A 16,491-nucleotide genomic window follows, 5' to 3' on the forward strand; every position below is an offset into this window, starting at 1 on the left:
TAACGCATATATGTGGAACCTAGAAAAATGTTACAGATGAACCAGTTTGCAGGGTAGAAATAGACACAGATGTAGAGAACAAACATGTCCACCAAGGGGGGAAAGCAGCAGGGGGTTGGGGGGTGTGGTGTGATGAACTGGGAGATTTGGATTGACAGGTATGCACTGATGTGTATAAAATGGATAACTAATAAGAACATGCTGTATAAAAATCAAATAAAATTCAAAAATTAAAACCCCCCACAATTGAGGCTTAGAGGGATTTGCAGGAACAGCTCAGAGTTCCCAGCACCCTCCACTGCTCCCTAGCGCCGCCAGATGTGCCCATCATGCTCCCCATGACGTGCGTTGTTGCCTGATCTACTTGAGAGTAGGTTGCACTGTCCTTTAAGCACAGTACGTTAGTGGGGATTTCCTGGGAATAGAACCAGAGGACGCTGCCAAGCGCAGAGTTGACGTGGATGTGCCGGCCCCATCCTGCGTGTCGCCGTGTTCCGATTTTGTCAGTGTCCCAGCTGCGTCCTGCGTGGCGTTTTCTCTGGTTGCCAGGCCCAGCGCAGGCCCCCACGTCGCCCGCGACCATGTCTGCAGTCCCTCAGCGGGGGCAGCAGCACCCCCTTCCTTTTCCCTCACGATGCAGCCCTTTTGGAACTGCAGGCGGCTCTCGCAGGCTCCCGGCTTGCCGGTGGGTTAGACCCGGCCGTGCAGGTCCTGCCACAGTCTTCTGGTCCCTGGCCAGGGCTGCATGCTGTTCCTTTGCCCCTGGTGACGATGATACCTGTGCTCACCTGGTTAAGGTGCCAGCCGGTTTGTAGTTATCAAGTAACTTGTGGGGAGAATTCGAGGACGACGTGAACCTCTTAATCCCCGTCAGACTCACTCGCCCGGGTCCATGCTCACCTTACGAGCAGTGATCCCGTCCCATCTCCTGTTTCTCTCTGTTTAGGAGTAGGCATCCTCTTGCAAGGACGAGCCTTCCCCTCTGCCCCACGAATTTACTTATTTTTCCTCTGTCTCTGTCAGTGCACTCCTGGATTCTTACCTATTTGATGCTGAGATTACCCCACCTTTGGCTTGTGGGGGCTCTTCTAGCTCCTGTGCTTCAACACGTACCCCTGAGAACCTGGGTCTTCTAGCAAAAGGTGTTTGGGGCTTCCCAAATACTCGTGCTTGGTAAAATATACCTACAGTTTTGTGTACAGCTATGGAAAGTTCAGAACTTTTTCCCCAGTATGCAGTCCCTGCCATCCCCCCCCACTACACACACACACACACACACGTGCGCGCACACGGTCGCGTGTGGCATCTTCATGCCTATTTAAGGCTGAATAACGCTCCATCAGGTACATGGACCACATTCGTTTATCCATCCATCGATGGGCATGTGGGCTGTTTCCACCTTGTGACTGTCGTGAATGATGCTGCTGTGAATATGAGTGTGCCGTGTTTGATTACCTGTTGTCGGCTTTCTGGGGTCTATCCCTAGGAGTAGAATTGCTGGTTCGTGTGATAATTGTTCAACTTTTTTGACGAACTACCACCATTTTTCATAGCACCTCCACCATTTTACGTTCCCATCAGCAACTCACAGGGGTTGCAAGTTCCACAACTTCTCACCAACATTTATTATTTTTCATTTTTTATGATAGCCATCTTAGTGGGTATGAATCAGTATCTTATTTTGGTTAGACTTGCTTTTGCCTGTTGACTGATGATGTTGAGCATCTTTTCATGTGCTTATTGGCTATTTGTAGACCTTCTTTGAAGAATTGTCTATTCAAGTCCTTTGCCCTTTTTTTTTTTTTTTTTTTTTTTTCTTTTTTCAGTACACGGGCCTCTCACTGTTGCGGTCTCTCCCGTCGCGGAGCACAGGCTCCAGACGCGCAGGCTCAGTGGCCATGGCTCACGGGCCCAGCCGCTCCGCGGCATGTGGGATCTTCCCAGACCGGGGCACGAACCCGCGTCCCCCGCATCGGCAGGCGGACTCTCAACCACTGCGCCACCCGGGAAGCCTTTGCCCATTTTTTAATTGTGTTTTCTGTCTGTTAAGTGGTGAGAGTTCTTTCTGTGTTCCAGACATTAGATCCTTATCAGACATGTGACTTGCAGATACCTTCTGTGAGTTGGCTTTTTATTTTCTTGATACTGTCCTCTGCATAAAAGTTTTTAATTTTGATGAAATCCACTTAATCTATTTTTTTCTGTTGTTACTTGTACTTTTGGTAGTATCGAAAAAACTATTGCCAAATCCAAGGTCATGAAAATTTGTGCCTATGTTTTCTTCTAAGAGCTTTATAGTTGTAACTCTTATATTTAGGTCTTTGATCTTTGTTGAGCCTAGAATGGTAACTAGTTAGTAAGCACCCAGTGTTAGCTGCTGCTACCTTATTATAACCATTATTATTATTTCCACTCCTGGGAATTAATCTCCAGGAAATAATTTTAGGAGAGGTCTGCATTGGAAGGTTTATCACACTGTTGACCTTTTTTTAGGTGTGAGATGGTACAGTAGACCCATTTTCTAGAAGAGTCCTTGTCTGTTAGCTGTGTTCTGAAACACTTAGAAACGCAGTGGCATCATGCCTGGGACATGCTGTACTGAAGATGGGTCCTGGGCCCTGGGGTGACTAGGAGCTGAGTTTGGGAGCATGAAGAGGAGTTGCCAGGCAGCCACGAGGCTGGCAGGCCTTCCCGACAGAGGGCCCGGGCCCTCATCCCTCGGCACTGGCTTTGCAGTAGCGCAGAGGCAGCCCAGGTCCCGCTCCCTTAGCACCCCGTCCAGAGGGCTGGTGACAGTGCTGGTGGAGCAGCTCCGGACCTGGCAGAGGGGTGGGATGAGGAGGTGCGCGCCGTGAAGTGGGGAGGGCCGGGCCCAGGGGAGAACTGAACTCTCTCCTAGGAACTGGGCCACAGCTGGTGACACTGCCAGGGCCGAGTGGAGTGCGGGCCCTGGGGCTCCAGGGCAAGAAGACAAACCCGAAAAGACCCAGAAGGCGTGGTCGCCAGTTGGAGACAGGAATCCTCGTGATGAGGGTCTCGGGCGCCCGGGGGCAGGGGGAGGCTGCAGAGGGAAGCTGTTGAGAGGGGTCATCTCACCAGATGAAGCCTGATGAGAGCCGCGGGTGCTCCTGGGTGCAGAGGCTTCAGGAGGGGCCGAGGAAGCCTGCGGGGGCTCAGGAGGGAGGTCCGGGCCGCACACCCAGCGGGGCTGGACGGTGTCAGGAGCTCTCCCAGAAAGTACCATTGAAATTGCGGCAGCCTCAGTGCCCGAGCAGGTGGCGGCAGCTGTCAAAACACAGAACTGACTTTGCATTCAGCCGTGAACACTGAACGGTATGTGGTTCTTCAGGTTAAAGGTGTTTAGCATAATTAAATTTGTTGTTTTCTTGGCTTGACAGATGATTAAACTTCAGGAAGTATTCAAGACGTTTTATCTTGGAAAGCACAGTGGTCGAAAGCTGCAGTGGCAAACTACACTGGGTCACGCCGTGTTGAAAGCGGAGTTTAAAGAGGTAAGTCCTGTGTCTCCTCCACTTCTTATTTTTCTTAAGTATGTTAATAGAATGTGCTTTGATTGTGATTGAACTTTGGTAGCAAAGAAAGAAGCGATTATTCAGTATAACTCAACACTGGCTTTTCAAAGGTCAATAAAATGAAACAGTCGAAGGATTACTATTCTAATCAATAAAAATTAATTAGAATAGAAAAGCATTTACCTAATTAAAAATAGAGCTAAGGCTGTGAAGAGGCAGTTCATAAAAGTGAGACTGAAACTTCGCCATCCATGAAAACGTGTCCACAATAAAATGCCACTCTTTGACTAGGAAACTGATAGAGGCTAAAACTGAAAGAACAGCGGCCTCACCCACTGCTGGAAGGAGCCCGTGAGCTCTGCAGAGGGCAGTGTGGTGCTGCATCTCAAAACCTGAAATCATGGGCTTTGTTGCAAGTAGTTCCAACTCTGGGAATTCATCTTAATAAAACATTTTCACAGATTAATGGATAAGAATATTCGTTTCAGTGCTGTTATTAAAAGTGATAATTTAGGAAGGGAGAATGCATACTATGTATTGATAAATGAAAGAAGCATGTCACAGAATAGTCCATATTCGAACTTAACTTCATTTTTGTAAACAAAATTCAATTATGTATACTGAGCCAAAAAATTACAGAATTACTGTTTTGCAATTGTACTACGTTAACTATGTATTTTCATACAAATTACATATACGTATATACAATTACACATAAATTATCTGTACATATTTCATTGTGTGTTATTGTACAGGGTCATATACACAAAACCACGCACACTACATATAGTTCTTGTTTTTTCTTTTTTTTTTAAATAAATTTATTTGTTTCATTTTTGGCTGCGTTGGGTCTTCGTTGCTGCGCGCGGGCTTTCTCTATTTGCGGCGAGTGGGGGCTACTCTTCGTTGCGGTGCGTGGGCTTCTCATCGCGGTGGCTTCTCGTTGCTGAGCACGGGCTCTAGGCGTGCGGGCTTCAGTAGTTGTGGCTCATTGGCTCAGTAGTTGCGGCATGCGGGCTCTAGAGCACAGGCTCAGTAGTTGCGGCGCCCGGGCTTAGTTGCTCCGCGGCATGTGGGATCTTCCCGGACCAGGGCTCGAACCCCTGTCCCCTGCATTGGCAGGCGGATTCTTAACCACTGCGCCACCAGGGAAGTCCTCACATACGGTTCTTTAAGGTATCGTGAGAGTTAAATCCCACGGTCCCCTTACTGTCCACATCCCCGGCTGGGCCCAGAGGAAGCGCTTGCAGGGGGTGCCCCTCCCCACAGTGACCACGTGGCGAGTGTCCGTGGCAGGGGCTGGGTGATAGGAGGTGGGGCCCATGTCAGCTGCCGCAGTGGAGGGAGTATTGCGATAAGGCGGATCACATGGCTTTGCGTGTGTGACAGGGCTATGTCTGAGAAGCCATTATATACCTTAATTTAAAAATGCTTCATTGCCAAGAAAATGCTAACCGTCGTGTGAGCCTTCAGCAAGTCCTAATCCTTTTCTGGTGGAGGGTTTGAAATGCTGAGTCACTGGCATGGGACACGGGCACAGAAGGAGCAGGTGCTTGGAAAGGGAGCTGACAGACACCCAGACCTGCGGGCGAGCGAGGTGTGACATGTGCGCCTGTCCCCGGTGGTCCTTGTTCTCTTCATGCGGCACCAGCCGTGCCTCCTGCCAGCTTCCCTCCGTCCCGGCCTCGTCACCGTGCCTTCTTGTGCTCTGTCCAGAGTGCTTCAAGAGAAGAATGAGTGCAATCCTGACTCATTTTGTTCTTGTATAGCTAGTAACTTAATTTCTTCTTATCTGGTGTTTAATTCGTAATTTCTTACCATTCCCTGCGCACACAAAGTTCGAGAGCGAAGAGAAGCCTCTTAAAAAGGTCTGCGGAGTGTGCAAACACAGCTTCCCACGTGAGCTGTCCTTCTCTTTCAGGGAAAGAAGGAGTTCCAGGTGTCGCTGTTCCAGACCCTGGTGCTTCTCATGTTCAACGAAGGGGACGGCTTCGGCTTTGAGGACATAAAGATGGCCACTGGGATAGGTAGGCCCGCCTCCTCGGTGGCAGGTGGTTCCGGGGAGGGGGTGGGGGCGCCGCCTCTGCCGGCCGCACCCGAGATCGTGGCTGCTCGGGGCCCTGACCTGTGCACTTTCTCCCACTCAGAGGACAGCGAGCTGCGGAGGACTTTGCAGTCCCTGGCCTGCGGGAAGGCGCGCGTCCTGATCAAAAGTCCCAAAGGAAGGGAGGTCGAAGACGGAGACAGATTCATCTTCAATGGAGAATTCAAGCACAAGTTGTTTCGGATCAAGATCAATCAGATTCAGATGAAGGAAACCGTACGTATCCGCTTTCTCTTCTTGTTACACGGCATTCACCAGGGAATCGCTAGCTTCAGAGTGATTTCTCGAGTGTAGGGCTCCAGAGCGTATTCTAAAGTGTCTAATTACATACGTCACGTCTAGGAGAGTGCTTATTTTAACGTAACTTTCGTTTCTTGTATACTCACAACAGGAGCAAAAATCAGAAAGAAATGCATTTAACAGTTATGGTTCCTATTCACAGAAGTAGTGGATAAATCAGATCTTCCTAGACCACATGCTGTTAGCGTGGAGAGCACGTCATTTCCAAAGCCTGGTGACTTGTCTCTTGATTTCTGCACAGCACTCAGCCATTCTCTCAGCTTCGCCTCCACCAGGTCCTGGGGTGGAAGTGGTGCGGGTCCTGGGAGTCGTGGACCCACCGGCAGCGCCTCTGGGATCCATGTACAGGTGGAGCGTCTGTAGCTTTGATCAGGCTCTCGAGTGTCACGTGTCCGGAGCAGGTTCTGGACCTGCCCTCGGGCCTTCCTGATGCAGAAGCCCTGGCACCGCAGGGCTGTGGTCAGCGTGAGGGCCAGGCAGGCAGGCGCACCCTGGTGTCCACCTACAGGGCAGGTGTCAGCCGCCCCCTTGTACCTGTGGGTGAGCGAGGCAGGGCCTTGTGGGGAGGGAGGTGGTCCAGATGATGCACGGGCAGCTCTGAAGCTCTGAGGTGGCATCACAGATGCTCCTACACCTGTAGTGGGACAGAGGCCTGCTGCCCTTTCCCGGAGGAGCTCGGTGTTGCCCAGTCGGGAAGTATGTTCAGATCGTGCAAAAGAAATAGACCAATAAATACGTGAAAGGTATTTAATCTCATCAGGAAATTTTTCAATTCAAATCAAAATAATATTCTATTTTTTGGCTGTCAATTTGGGAAATGTTTAAAAGTTTGATAGTATCCGGAGTTGGCAAGAATATGAGAAAACGGGAATTTTTATGTTTTTATTTTTTGAGAGATGTTTGGATTGGCACAGCGTTTTTAGTGGGTAATTCGACATATCTGTTAAAGGTTTAATGCACATAGCCTGTGTTCTCTCTTTCTTACTATTAGGAATTTATACCAGAGTGACTAAAGGGTGTAAGATTCTGGAGTTATCATTCCCAGGTGGGCCTGTCTGTCACCTCTTTCCTCCAGAGGTGACCTCTCCTGCCACTTGAGTTTGCAGGCAGCTTTTTTCTCTGATGTACGTGTGTAAACTTGTCTTAATGGGATCGCTCCCCGTGCCATTTACATGCACCGTTTTGTAAGCTGTTCCTATTCTTCACCCTGGGCATCTTTCCACGTCAGGACTTGGTTTTTAAGGGTGCACAGTAATCCGTTGTGTGGCGCGAATCCGAGAATCCGTGGGGCCCATCTGCAGGGCCTGGCAGTGCCCTTGCTGAAAGGCAGTCAGGATGTTTCCAGTCCTGGAAATAGGGTTATGCTAACCATCCTGTACAAAACACTCCTGTTTCCCTGGCTGGGTTGTTTCTTGAGTATAAACTCCTTGCCCGGGAATCGCTGGGTCAGAGAACGTGAACTTTGTTGATTTGACCCCTCAGCCAGATTCCAGTCTCTGGCTCACGGGGGTCCTGACCTCCGCCCCCTGCCTTTGCCCTCCCCATTCTCAGGCACGGAAATAGTTCATTGCCATGTTCGTGTGACTTCCTTTGGTTCCTCTGAGCATCTTTTTGCCATTTAGGAGCTCGTACAAAGTAGGTAACCTTTCTAGTCCTTAGTTCTTCATCTTTTAAAATAAGTGTGACACCGTCTCAGGGTGTGAGATTTCAGTGATAATGCTCGCTTCAGACTCTTGGCCAAGCGCCTGTAACCGCTTTATCCATGTTGATCCTGCTGTCTCATGGGTTGCCATTTGCATTTTTCTCTTTTTAATTAATCGCTTGAATTCAAGTCACTGGTACATTTATTGTAATATTCCACTTCTGACTTGTGTGTATCCTGTTTATATTGAGGAGATTAACCTTTCGTCTTTTGTGCACATGATTTTGTCATTCTGAGAGCGTTTCCCACATGACTATAGTGGGAAGTAGAGTCTTTTCTTCCACAGTTTCTGACTTGGGGGTCATCCTAGGAAAGACCTTCCTCTAACCCAAATTTTAAAAAACATTTACCTCTATTTTTCTAGTAGTTTATACGTTTAAATCTTTCTCTGAGCAGTGTAGAAATTATTTTAGTATCAGAAAACATTGTAACCACCCTCCCTCCTTTAAAAAGTGAGTTGATTCTCTGATAACCTATTGGAACTGTCACCTTTATTATAATCAGATTCACATATTATGGGGCAGTGTCTCATTTCTGTTCTACAAGTTCTGTTGATCTGTTTCATAGCCAGCACCCAAAGTCTTTTAATTAATGTGTTTATTACTGTAACTGTACTTATTTTGGTCCTGAAGTTAAACGGTTTTACTAGAACAAAACTGCAGCACAGAACAGGATCCACCCGCAGTGTGGCCTTTCTCTCAACAGAAGGTTCTCACCAGACTCCGCAGGCGGAGATGATTAGCGCTGAAATACACTCTCGCATCCGGCTTCTCCCGTGCAGGTTGAAGAGCAGGTCAGCACCACAGAGCGCGTGTTCCAGGACCGGCAGTACCAGATCGATGCCGCCATTGTCAGGATAATGAAGATGAGAAAGACGCTGGGCCACAACCTGCTCGTTTCCGAATTGTATAATCAGCTGAAGTTTCCCGTCAAGGTGAGTGGGTGTCAGCTTGATTAAGTCGCAGCACCGGGTGCACCCTTGGCAAAGCGCATACGAGTCTCACGACCTTTAGCGTCGGACCATCTGTCCTCCGTTAGAGCTGGTCACACACTACAGAATTTCCGTGTGTGTGTGAGAGTGGGGCTCCACCTGACCCCCGGTCACCGCGGCAGGGACGCCGGGGCCTGGCTCGCTCTCCTCCCGCTGTTGTCACGTTGCCTCTGCCCGAGGACGTCTGCCCTAAAGCCTTCCGGCAGGCGTCCCAGGACCACCTGTGCTCCTGGGCAGAAGTTCTCTGAGGCCGTGTCGTCCAGCCCAGGCGGACCGGGGAGTGGACGGACACTGGACGGGCCAGTGGGCCCACCTGTCCCCAGGGAGTCCCGTGCCCCGCCATGCTCTGCACCCCGCGGGGCCGGAGTCCCTGCCCCTGCACAGGAGGGACCCGGCGGTTCAACAGAGGCTGCGGAAGCGCCAGCTCTGCTCCGACAGGTGCTGGTATCGGCCCATCACTTGGGGTGGAGGGTCCGCTCGGGCTCGGAGGCGACCGCGCAGATGCGCCTCCAAGCGCAGACGTGCCCGGCGCGTCGCCTTCCCAGGGGCGCTGCCCACGCGGAGCACGTGTAGTAGCACACGGTGATGGCAGGCGGCGTCGGGGCATCGTCCTCACGAAGGAAGGACACGCCCCGGGCAGGCTCCGCCAGGCTGTGGCGTGCAGCGACCTCGGTGCTGTGCCCACCGTTCACAGCCTCACAGCCCCAGTGGGCAGCCCTGCTCGGACGCCTGCCACACGGAAGGAAAGCCCTCTGCTCACGATACGACGTTAACATTGTCTTTGGAAGCAGGGAGTTTTGTTCTAGCGTTTTATAATTGGCTTCTGATTATAAACAATTCTTTGTAGATGGGTGTGTTGATATGTGGTATATGCACATAACTGTAATCCCGTGCTTCGAGCGTGGTATCTTATATTCCCCTGTGGTTGTAAATTTAACGCCACTATAATTGGGGCTTTTGTTCTTCTTTTCCAGCCCGGAGATTTGAAAAAGAGAATCGAATCTCTCATAGACAGAGACTACATGGAGAGAGACCAGGACAGTCCCAACCAGTACCGCTACGTGGCCTGAGGCTCGTGGCGGCTCCTCCCATGAGACACTAGAATGTATCTTTAGGGCAGAAACACTTCTGTGCTGTTTCCAGGACTTTCTGGTACTTTGCAGCATGGCTGCTTTGGGACTAGCAGGAAAGGGGGGACCCTTGGATCCTCCGTCACAGGCTCAAGGATTTGCAAATGGCTTGTGTACCTTCCCTCCCGTTCTTCCTCCTGTTCCTTTAGGCGTTTGGATGGTTCCGTGGCTCTGCAGAGTGACTCTGAGGTCGGACAAGCAGATACTGGTTTCTTAAAAGAGGCTCCTTTGTAAGCGGTGTTCTCGTGGCAGAAGCTGATGTTCGGTGTGTGTGTGTGTGAGACCCTCCGTGCTGCCCTTCTGTAGCTGCAGGGACACAAGCTCTTAGACCCAGAACAAGAACCCTTACTGGTGAACATTAGGGAGAAACGGTCAGTGTTAAAACTGGCTGGTCGATTATGCAGCCTGGATAGTAGCATCTGTTCCAGGTCTTTCAGCAAGTGTTAACCTCTGAGGACTGGTTTTCAGGATGGGGCTCCTTGGCGAGACCTCGGAGGCACCGGGAGGACACCACGTCTGACGTTTGTGATGCCGCGAGCCCATCAGCGCCTTCACTTCCACTGCGTCCCTTGTGGATTTTCTGTTTGAGGGTTTAGAGGGGGTAGTGTGTGTGTGTTTGCTGTTCCAAGATTGAGTCTAGCAGCCCCGTTCTCTGCATTGGGGAACTGCTGTTTGATTTTTTCTAATTGCAGTGTTTGTATGATTGCGACAATAAAGTTTGGTTTTGTTTTCACGGCCCTGGGTAGGGTGGCTGTCCTCTGCTGTAACCACTGTAAACGTTTCGGAGGAGACTTGACATTGTGAGCAGGGGTGACCTCGGTGGCACCTGCTTTCGTGTTGTGTGCGCACAGCTGCGGCTGGGCAGCGGACGATGATGTCCGTGTGGCGACTGAAACAAGATGCTTTTCTGAGAACATTTAAAAGTGCTTTACATTTTACAGAACAGCACGCTGCATTTTGATTAAAAGCTACCAAAGGAATTTTGATCATGGTGTAAGTGTTGAAAGCAATATTTTCTGGAATATACCAAGTTTATATAATTTGATTTTTGTGCTAAATTATTAAAAGATTCTCCCTTTTTGAAACACGCGTGTTTAAAATATGACATCTTATGGGTTTCCGTATGAAAATCCTCACTCTTTAAGTATCATCCTTATTTCTATATTTGTAAATTTTCATTTGTGAGTTCAGTAACAGGTGGTCGATAAGAGACCAGATAGATTCTACTTCTTAGACTTTAAGTTCATTATCTCTTGATTGTTGACATTGTAATTTAATGTAGACTTATCCTGAATAAAATTAGTTTAATTGGCCTTAAAATTACATTAATGAAACTGTGGTATGCAAACGACACATTCCTCCTCACCCTTTTAGCGTGGCAGACAGTAGGGCGGGGTGGGCCGCAGCCCCGGCCCCCTGCCCTGACCTCACTGTGTTTCACCTGTGCGCTTCCCTAAGGGTCACGTCACGTCTCATTACAGTTAAAGGTCAACGTGGGGAACTGGCAGTCGAGGAATGATTGAAAAGGAAAAGACACGTAGGCAAAAAGCTACTAAATTGGAAGGAAGAAGGTGCGGTGCTCTGAGGACTTACAAGGGGAAGCCCTGAGCTGCAGGCGGGAGGAGGCCGGGCAGCGCGGGACGGTGTCAAACGTCCCCTTTAGAGCACAGGCACGGTGACTCTGCAGTAACAGCAGGAAAGAAACAGGCAGGAGGAGCGGAGCGTTGTTCCAGACCTCTCCTGACGCAGGGCGGCGGGGCAGGGCGGGTCCGTGCGGAAACCACGCCCGCGGGGCTGCAGCGGGGCGGGGCTGGGGACAGGTGCCTCACCAAGGGTCCGAGAAATGAAACTGTAAATAGAAGAAAAAAAGTGAGGTGCGTCCTTTTTGGAGTGGAAAAAAGTCTAATATGAATTAAGATCCCTTTTTTAAAAGACAAAGATAAATGACATTCTTAAAAATCGGGGTGGGGGGAAACGTTTTGAAGTAAAAACTGGCAAATTGGGGGGTCAGAATAAGGCAGTGCTGAGCATTTTCGTGTGCACAGAACTGCCAGCCAGCCGGCCGTGGCTGTGCTCTCGGCTGTGCTCTCAGTGAGTCTGAGCCCAGAGCAGTTGGGGGGGCCGCCGTGGTCCCTGGCCCAGGAGGGGGTGGGTCGGGACAGGCGCTCGCTGGGGCTGGGGCTGGTCTGGGGGGCGGGAGGGGCTGAGGTAGGATCAGAGCTGGAGGACGGACCCGATGGCTCAGGAGGAGAAGCACCGAGTAACCGTGATGCCGAGGGTGGCCAAGCCCCCTGCCTCAGGCCCCGGGGAGACGTTTCGGGTGACAGGTTTCGGGTGGGCGAGCTGTTAGGCCAGGCAGGAGATCTGCTGCCCAGCGACACCCTGTCCCCCCGTTCCCTCCCTGGGGTGGGGGGTGACCCTCTGATGAGGTCGACCCTGGTCCAGCTCTGGCCTGGAAGCGGAACCTGCCCATCAAGAGACGGAGGGTCGAGGGGTCAGCAGAAAGGACCGGGGGGGCCGGGCCATCAGGGTGGATGGGGAGCGCCAGGCTCCTGTGCTTTGGGGCTCAGACCCACGGGCCTCAGGACGCGCCCCCTCAGCTGCAACGTGGAACGGTGGTCTCTCAGCTAAACTCACGAGCACGTTGTACGAAGATGCCCGTACCCTTGACCCACCAGAGTCCACATCCCTTTCGATGTCCTGCCGCCCGTGGGGAGGGAAGCCTGGTACCGGAACAGCACGCGCAGAAAAAGTCCTGAATGTCCTTGGACAGGACTTGGGTGACGCTGAACGGTGGTCTCTCAGCTAAACTCACGAGCACGTTGTACGAAGATGCCCGTACCCTTGACCCACCAGAGTCCACATCCCTTTCGATGTCCTGCCGCCCGTGGGGAGGGAAGCCTGGTACCGGAACAGCACGCGCAGAAAAAGTCCTGAATGTCCTTGGACAGGACTTGGGTGGCGTCTGTCCAAACGTGTGTGACGCTGGGTCCCCCAGGCCTTCCCCAGAGTGAGATCCAGACGCTGATGGAGCGGACGTCGCATGGGAGGGAGAGGTGTGGCCACGGGAGGGGGCAGAGCACCACCCCTGTGCACGCGTGTGTGCGTGCGTGTGCGCGTGCGCACAGGTGCACAACAGCACACAGCTGTCCCCTCACAAGGGACTTGCAGGACCAAGGGAAACCGTTCATTGCATACTTTGTACTGCTTGAATTTTTGTCAAAACAAAAAGTCTGTAAATAAAATTCATCCACATCGTTAAGAAAAACAGAATGGCGCCGCACACCACACCCATAGCCTCCGGCCCCTACCATGGAGGGCGTGGGTCAGCCCACCCAGAGGAACCCCAGTGCTCCTCGCCCCTCCTCCTCATCTAGTCAGTCGTGTCCTCTTCGGTTCCTTGATAGTAAGTCACACATTCCAACCTCCACTTACTTGGCTCCGCTGTTCCTCAAGAGCATCTAGTATGAAAGTGAGGAAGTGAAGGCCCGTATTCCTCCCCGCGATTCCTCCCCCTTCCAGTTTCTGACAGCTCTTGTCATATCATGTTTATACATTTACACATAGTAAACTTTGCATGTTTTGTCTGAACGTTGCAAACTCACAAAAGGCATTTACGATCATCTGTTAGCTCACCCTGGAACCCCGGAGTGAAGTGTGATTCTGTACCCGGGCAGCTCAGAGTCTGAGCACAGAGACGAATAAGCTCTCTTCTAACAAACGCCATCAAACGCTCAAAGTTCATGTCATATTTTAACTTGCTTTATGTTTGGACTCTGGTCCAGCTTTTTGTCTTCCCTGGACATTTTAAAATAAAAATTTTAAATAAAAATATAGCAATTTTTAATGCTATTGTTGACCAAAAAACCCCCACAAACCTTTGTCTTATCACCACGATCTGCAATTTTCTTATTAAACTCTGCACGAATCCAATTTCTTCTCAAAGACCTTTTCTTCAGAGCCTGATGCCTTCCGACCGGCCGCGTGGCTGGCGTCCCCTCCTCCCCAGACCCCAGCCTTCCTTTTGCTTATTTTCCTGATTCGTTTTTACTAAAGTGATCCTTACATGACTTCCTCAGCAGAAAGGCATGGGAGGAAAATGTTCTGAATCCTTGCTTGTCTGACTTATTTTGCCTTCGTGTTAGTAGTTTGGCTGCGTGTGAAGTTCTAGGTTCGGGACTTCCCTGGCGGTCCAGTGGTAAAGAATCCGCCTTCCGATGCAGGGGACGTGGGTTCGATCCCTGGTCGGGGAACTAAGACCCCGCAAGTGTTGCGGGGGCAACGAAGCCCTCGCGCCACAACTACCGAGCTGGCGCGCCTCAGTGAAAGATCCCGCATGCCACGAATAAGACCCGACGCAGCCAAATAAATAAATAAATGAATGAAGTTCTAGGTTCACGTCCTGGCCCAGAACTCGGAACTCGCTCCCCAGCCTCTGATTTCCAGCTCTGAAGTTGGCTGCTGTTGTGTAACTAACCTGTTTTTGTTTTTGTTTTTTCCCACAGAATTTTGGAAATCTAGTCCCAGGTTTTCGCAGTTCACAAGATTGTGACATGGGGCCCATTTTCATTTGTCCTGACAGGACCCAGTGAAACTCCCTCCTCAGAAGACTAGTGACTCGCTAATGTCCTTTCTCCACTCACTTCCTCAGGGCATCTTCCCCTCTAATCGTCCTGCTCTCACTTTCTTTAAGAGGAATTTTGTGAAGAAAATAGGCCAGACGATCTTGAATGGAAACCCCCAGCCGCCGCCGCTCCCTGCCCCGCCGTAAACTTTCCACTTCTGTTTCTGGTCAGCTCTTCCCCCGCGCAGCGGCCTCTAGATCAGGCTGTCACTTCCTGTTTCCTGATTACCCCCGATTTTAATAGGAGACTGTTGCTTTGTTTTGTTTTTCTGGCTACAGTATGTTCTTGAAGTTCTGAGGGCACTAATTCAGATTTTTGAAGTTCTTTTCTCTTTCCGCACGTCTAGGGCAGGGTTGTAAACCTCTTCTGTAAAGAGCCAGACAGTAAACAGTTCCTGCTTTGTGAGCTGCATAGAGTCACCGTTAGGTGTTCTCTATTACTTTCAAACAACGTTACGTAAAAACCATCCTTAGTCCTCTCACACCAGCCACGAGCTGCGGCTTCTCAGATCCCCTCCAGGGTCAGGGGTCGGGGGTTCTCTGCCCCCCGGTCCCCAGCACAGGATGCCCCACATTCTCTTGGTTGCTGGGGTGCATGTGATTTATGTGTCTGTGTGTGCACTTGTGTGTTCTTACAAAGTCAGGAGGACAGCATATAACGGGAGGTACAGATGTAGATAAATGTGAAGCAGCGACATAAAAAGCTGAGAAGGGTTTTACAGGTCCCCGCTTAAGAACCAAGGTCAACTGCTCTGTAGACGGAGACGGCGCTGCATCTTAGAGCAGACATGCTGTCAGCTTCTCACACCTTGGAGGCCCCTGGCCTGGCAGGCAGACAGGGTTAGGGCTGGAGCTTCGCGGTCAGGTGGCCCAGGGGTCAAAGCCTGGCTCTGTCGCCATCTGGGTGCCCTTAAGAAAATTATACTCTCTAAACCTTGGTTTTCTTATCTTTTAAAGAAGATAATAATGCTCCTTAACTGTGGGGTTGTTCTGAGTTAATACGAAGGTACTTAAGACAGTGCCACAGGCCAGCACATATGACAAACGGGGGCCTGTTCTGATTCGGTATAAATCTTAAATCTGCCCAAAGGGGGGCAGGAAAGTGGGGGAACGGGAATAGAGAACAGAAATAAAATGATGGAAACACTCCAACTAAAAGGCAAAGACTTTCAGACTGGATAGAAAATTAGGACCCAGGTAGGTATACGTCATCTACAAGAAAGTCATTTTACACATAAAGACACAGACGGGTTTAAAGTAAAAGATGAAAAAAGCTTTAGCATGAAAACTAATCATAGGAAATCACGTACACAGAAAGCTGTGTGGCTGTATTAGCATCTAGTAGACTTCGGGACAAGGAGTATTTGCAGAGGTAGAGGGCGTTTCATAAAGATAAAAGAGGTGCTCATCAGAGCCAACCCTCAACGTACAGACCTCTAGTAACAGAGCTTCCAAATAAATGAAGCAAAAACTGACAGCTGCAAAGAGCAATATAGAAGCAACAGACAAATCCATAATTGTGGTCGGAGATTTCAGCGCTCTCAGCGGCTGATAAGTAGACAGAAAAACAGGAAGGACGGGCAACATAATCAACCGACCTGACCTCGCTGATAATTACAGACTAGTGCACTCAACAACACTCTTCCCAGTCCGTGGGCACTCTAACCAGGGTAAGCATATGATGTGTCATAAAACAAGTCTCACTGCACTTTAAAGGGTTGAGACTATACAGAATATGTCCTAGATCACAATGAAATTAAAGTAGAAATGTAACAAAGATAATTGGTAAATGACTAAATGTTTGGAAATTAAGCAATACACTGCTAAATAAATAACCCAATAATTCTAATATAAATAGATAACATAAATAACACACACAAAAAAAATAACCTATGAGTCAAAGAAAAATCACAAGAAAAATTAGAAAATACTTTGAATTGAATGAATAAGAAAACAACATATCAAAAATGTGTAAGATAACAGCTAAAGAAGTGCTTAGAGGGATATTTATAGCTTCAGATGCTTACGTTAAAAAAGATGATAGTTGGGCTTCCCTGGTGGCGCAGTGGTTGAGAGTCCGCCTGCCGATGCAGGGGACACGGGTTCG

General features: G+C 49.9%; 1 protein-coding gene across 2 annotated transcripts in view; it reads left to right on the forward strand.

Moving 5' to 3' along the window:
- CUL4A (cullin 4A) overlaps nt 1-10,496 on the forward strand; it is a 51,963-nt gene extending 41,467 nt beyond the window's left edge. For both annotated transcript variants that reach the window (XM_024117445.3, XM_007117386.4), the window contains 5 exons: nt 3,399-3,512; nt 5,455-5,560; nt 5,681-5,853; nt 8,421-8,573; nt 9,605-10,496. In XM_024117445.3, coding sequence (XP_023973213.1) covers nt 3,399-3,512; nt 5,455-5,560; nt 5,681-5,853; nt 8,421-8,573; nt 9,605-9,700 — 642 coding nt within the window. In that variant the 3' untranslated portion in view covers nt 9,701-10,496. The remainder of the gene's footprint in view (nt 1-3,398; nt 3,513-5,454; nt 5,561-5,680; nt 5,854-8,420; nt 8,574-9,604) is intronic.
- Nucleotides 10,497-16,491: the final 5,995 nt, after the last annotated feature.

Source organism: Physeter macrocephalus, chromosome 13, assembly GCF_002837175.3.
Source record: "Physeter macrocephalus isolate SW-GA chromosome 13, ASM283717v5, whole genome shotgun sequence".
Classification (NCBI taxonomy): domain Eukaryota; kingdom Metazoa; phylum Chordata; class Mammalia; order Artiodactyla; family Physeteridae; genus Physeter; species Physeter macrocephalus.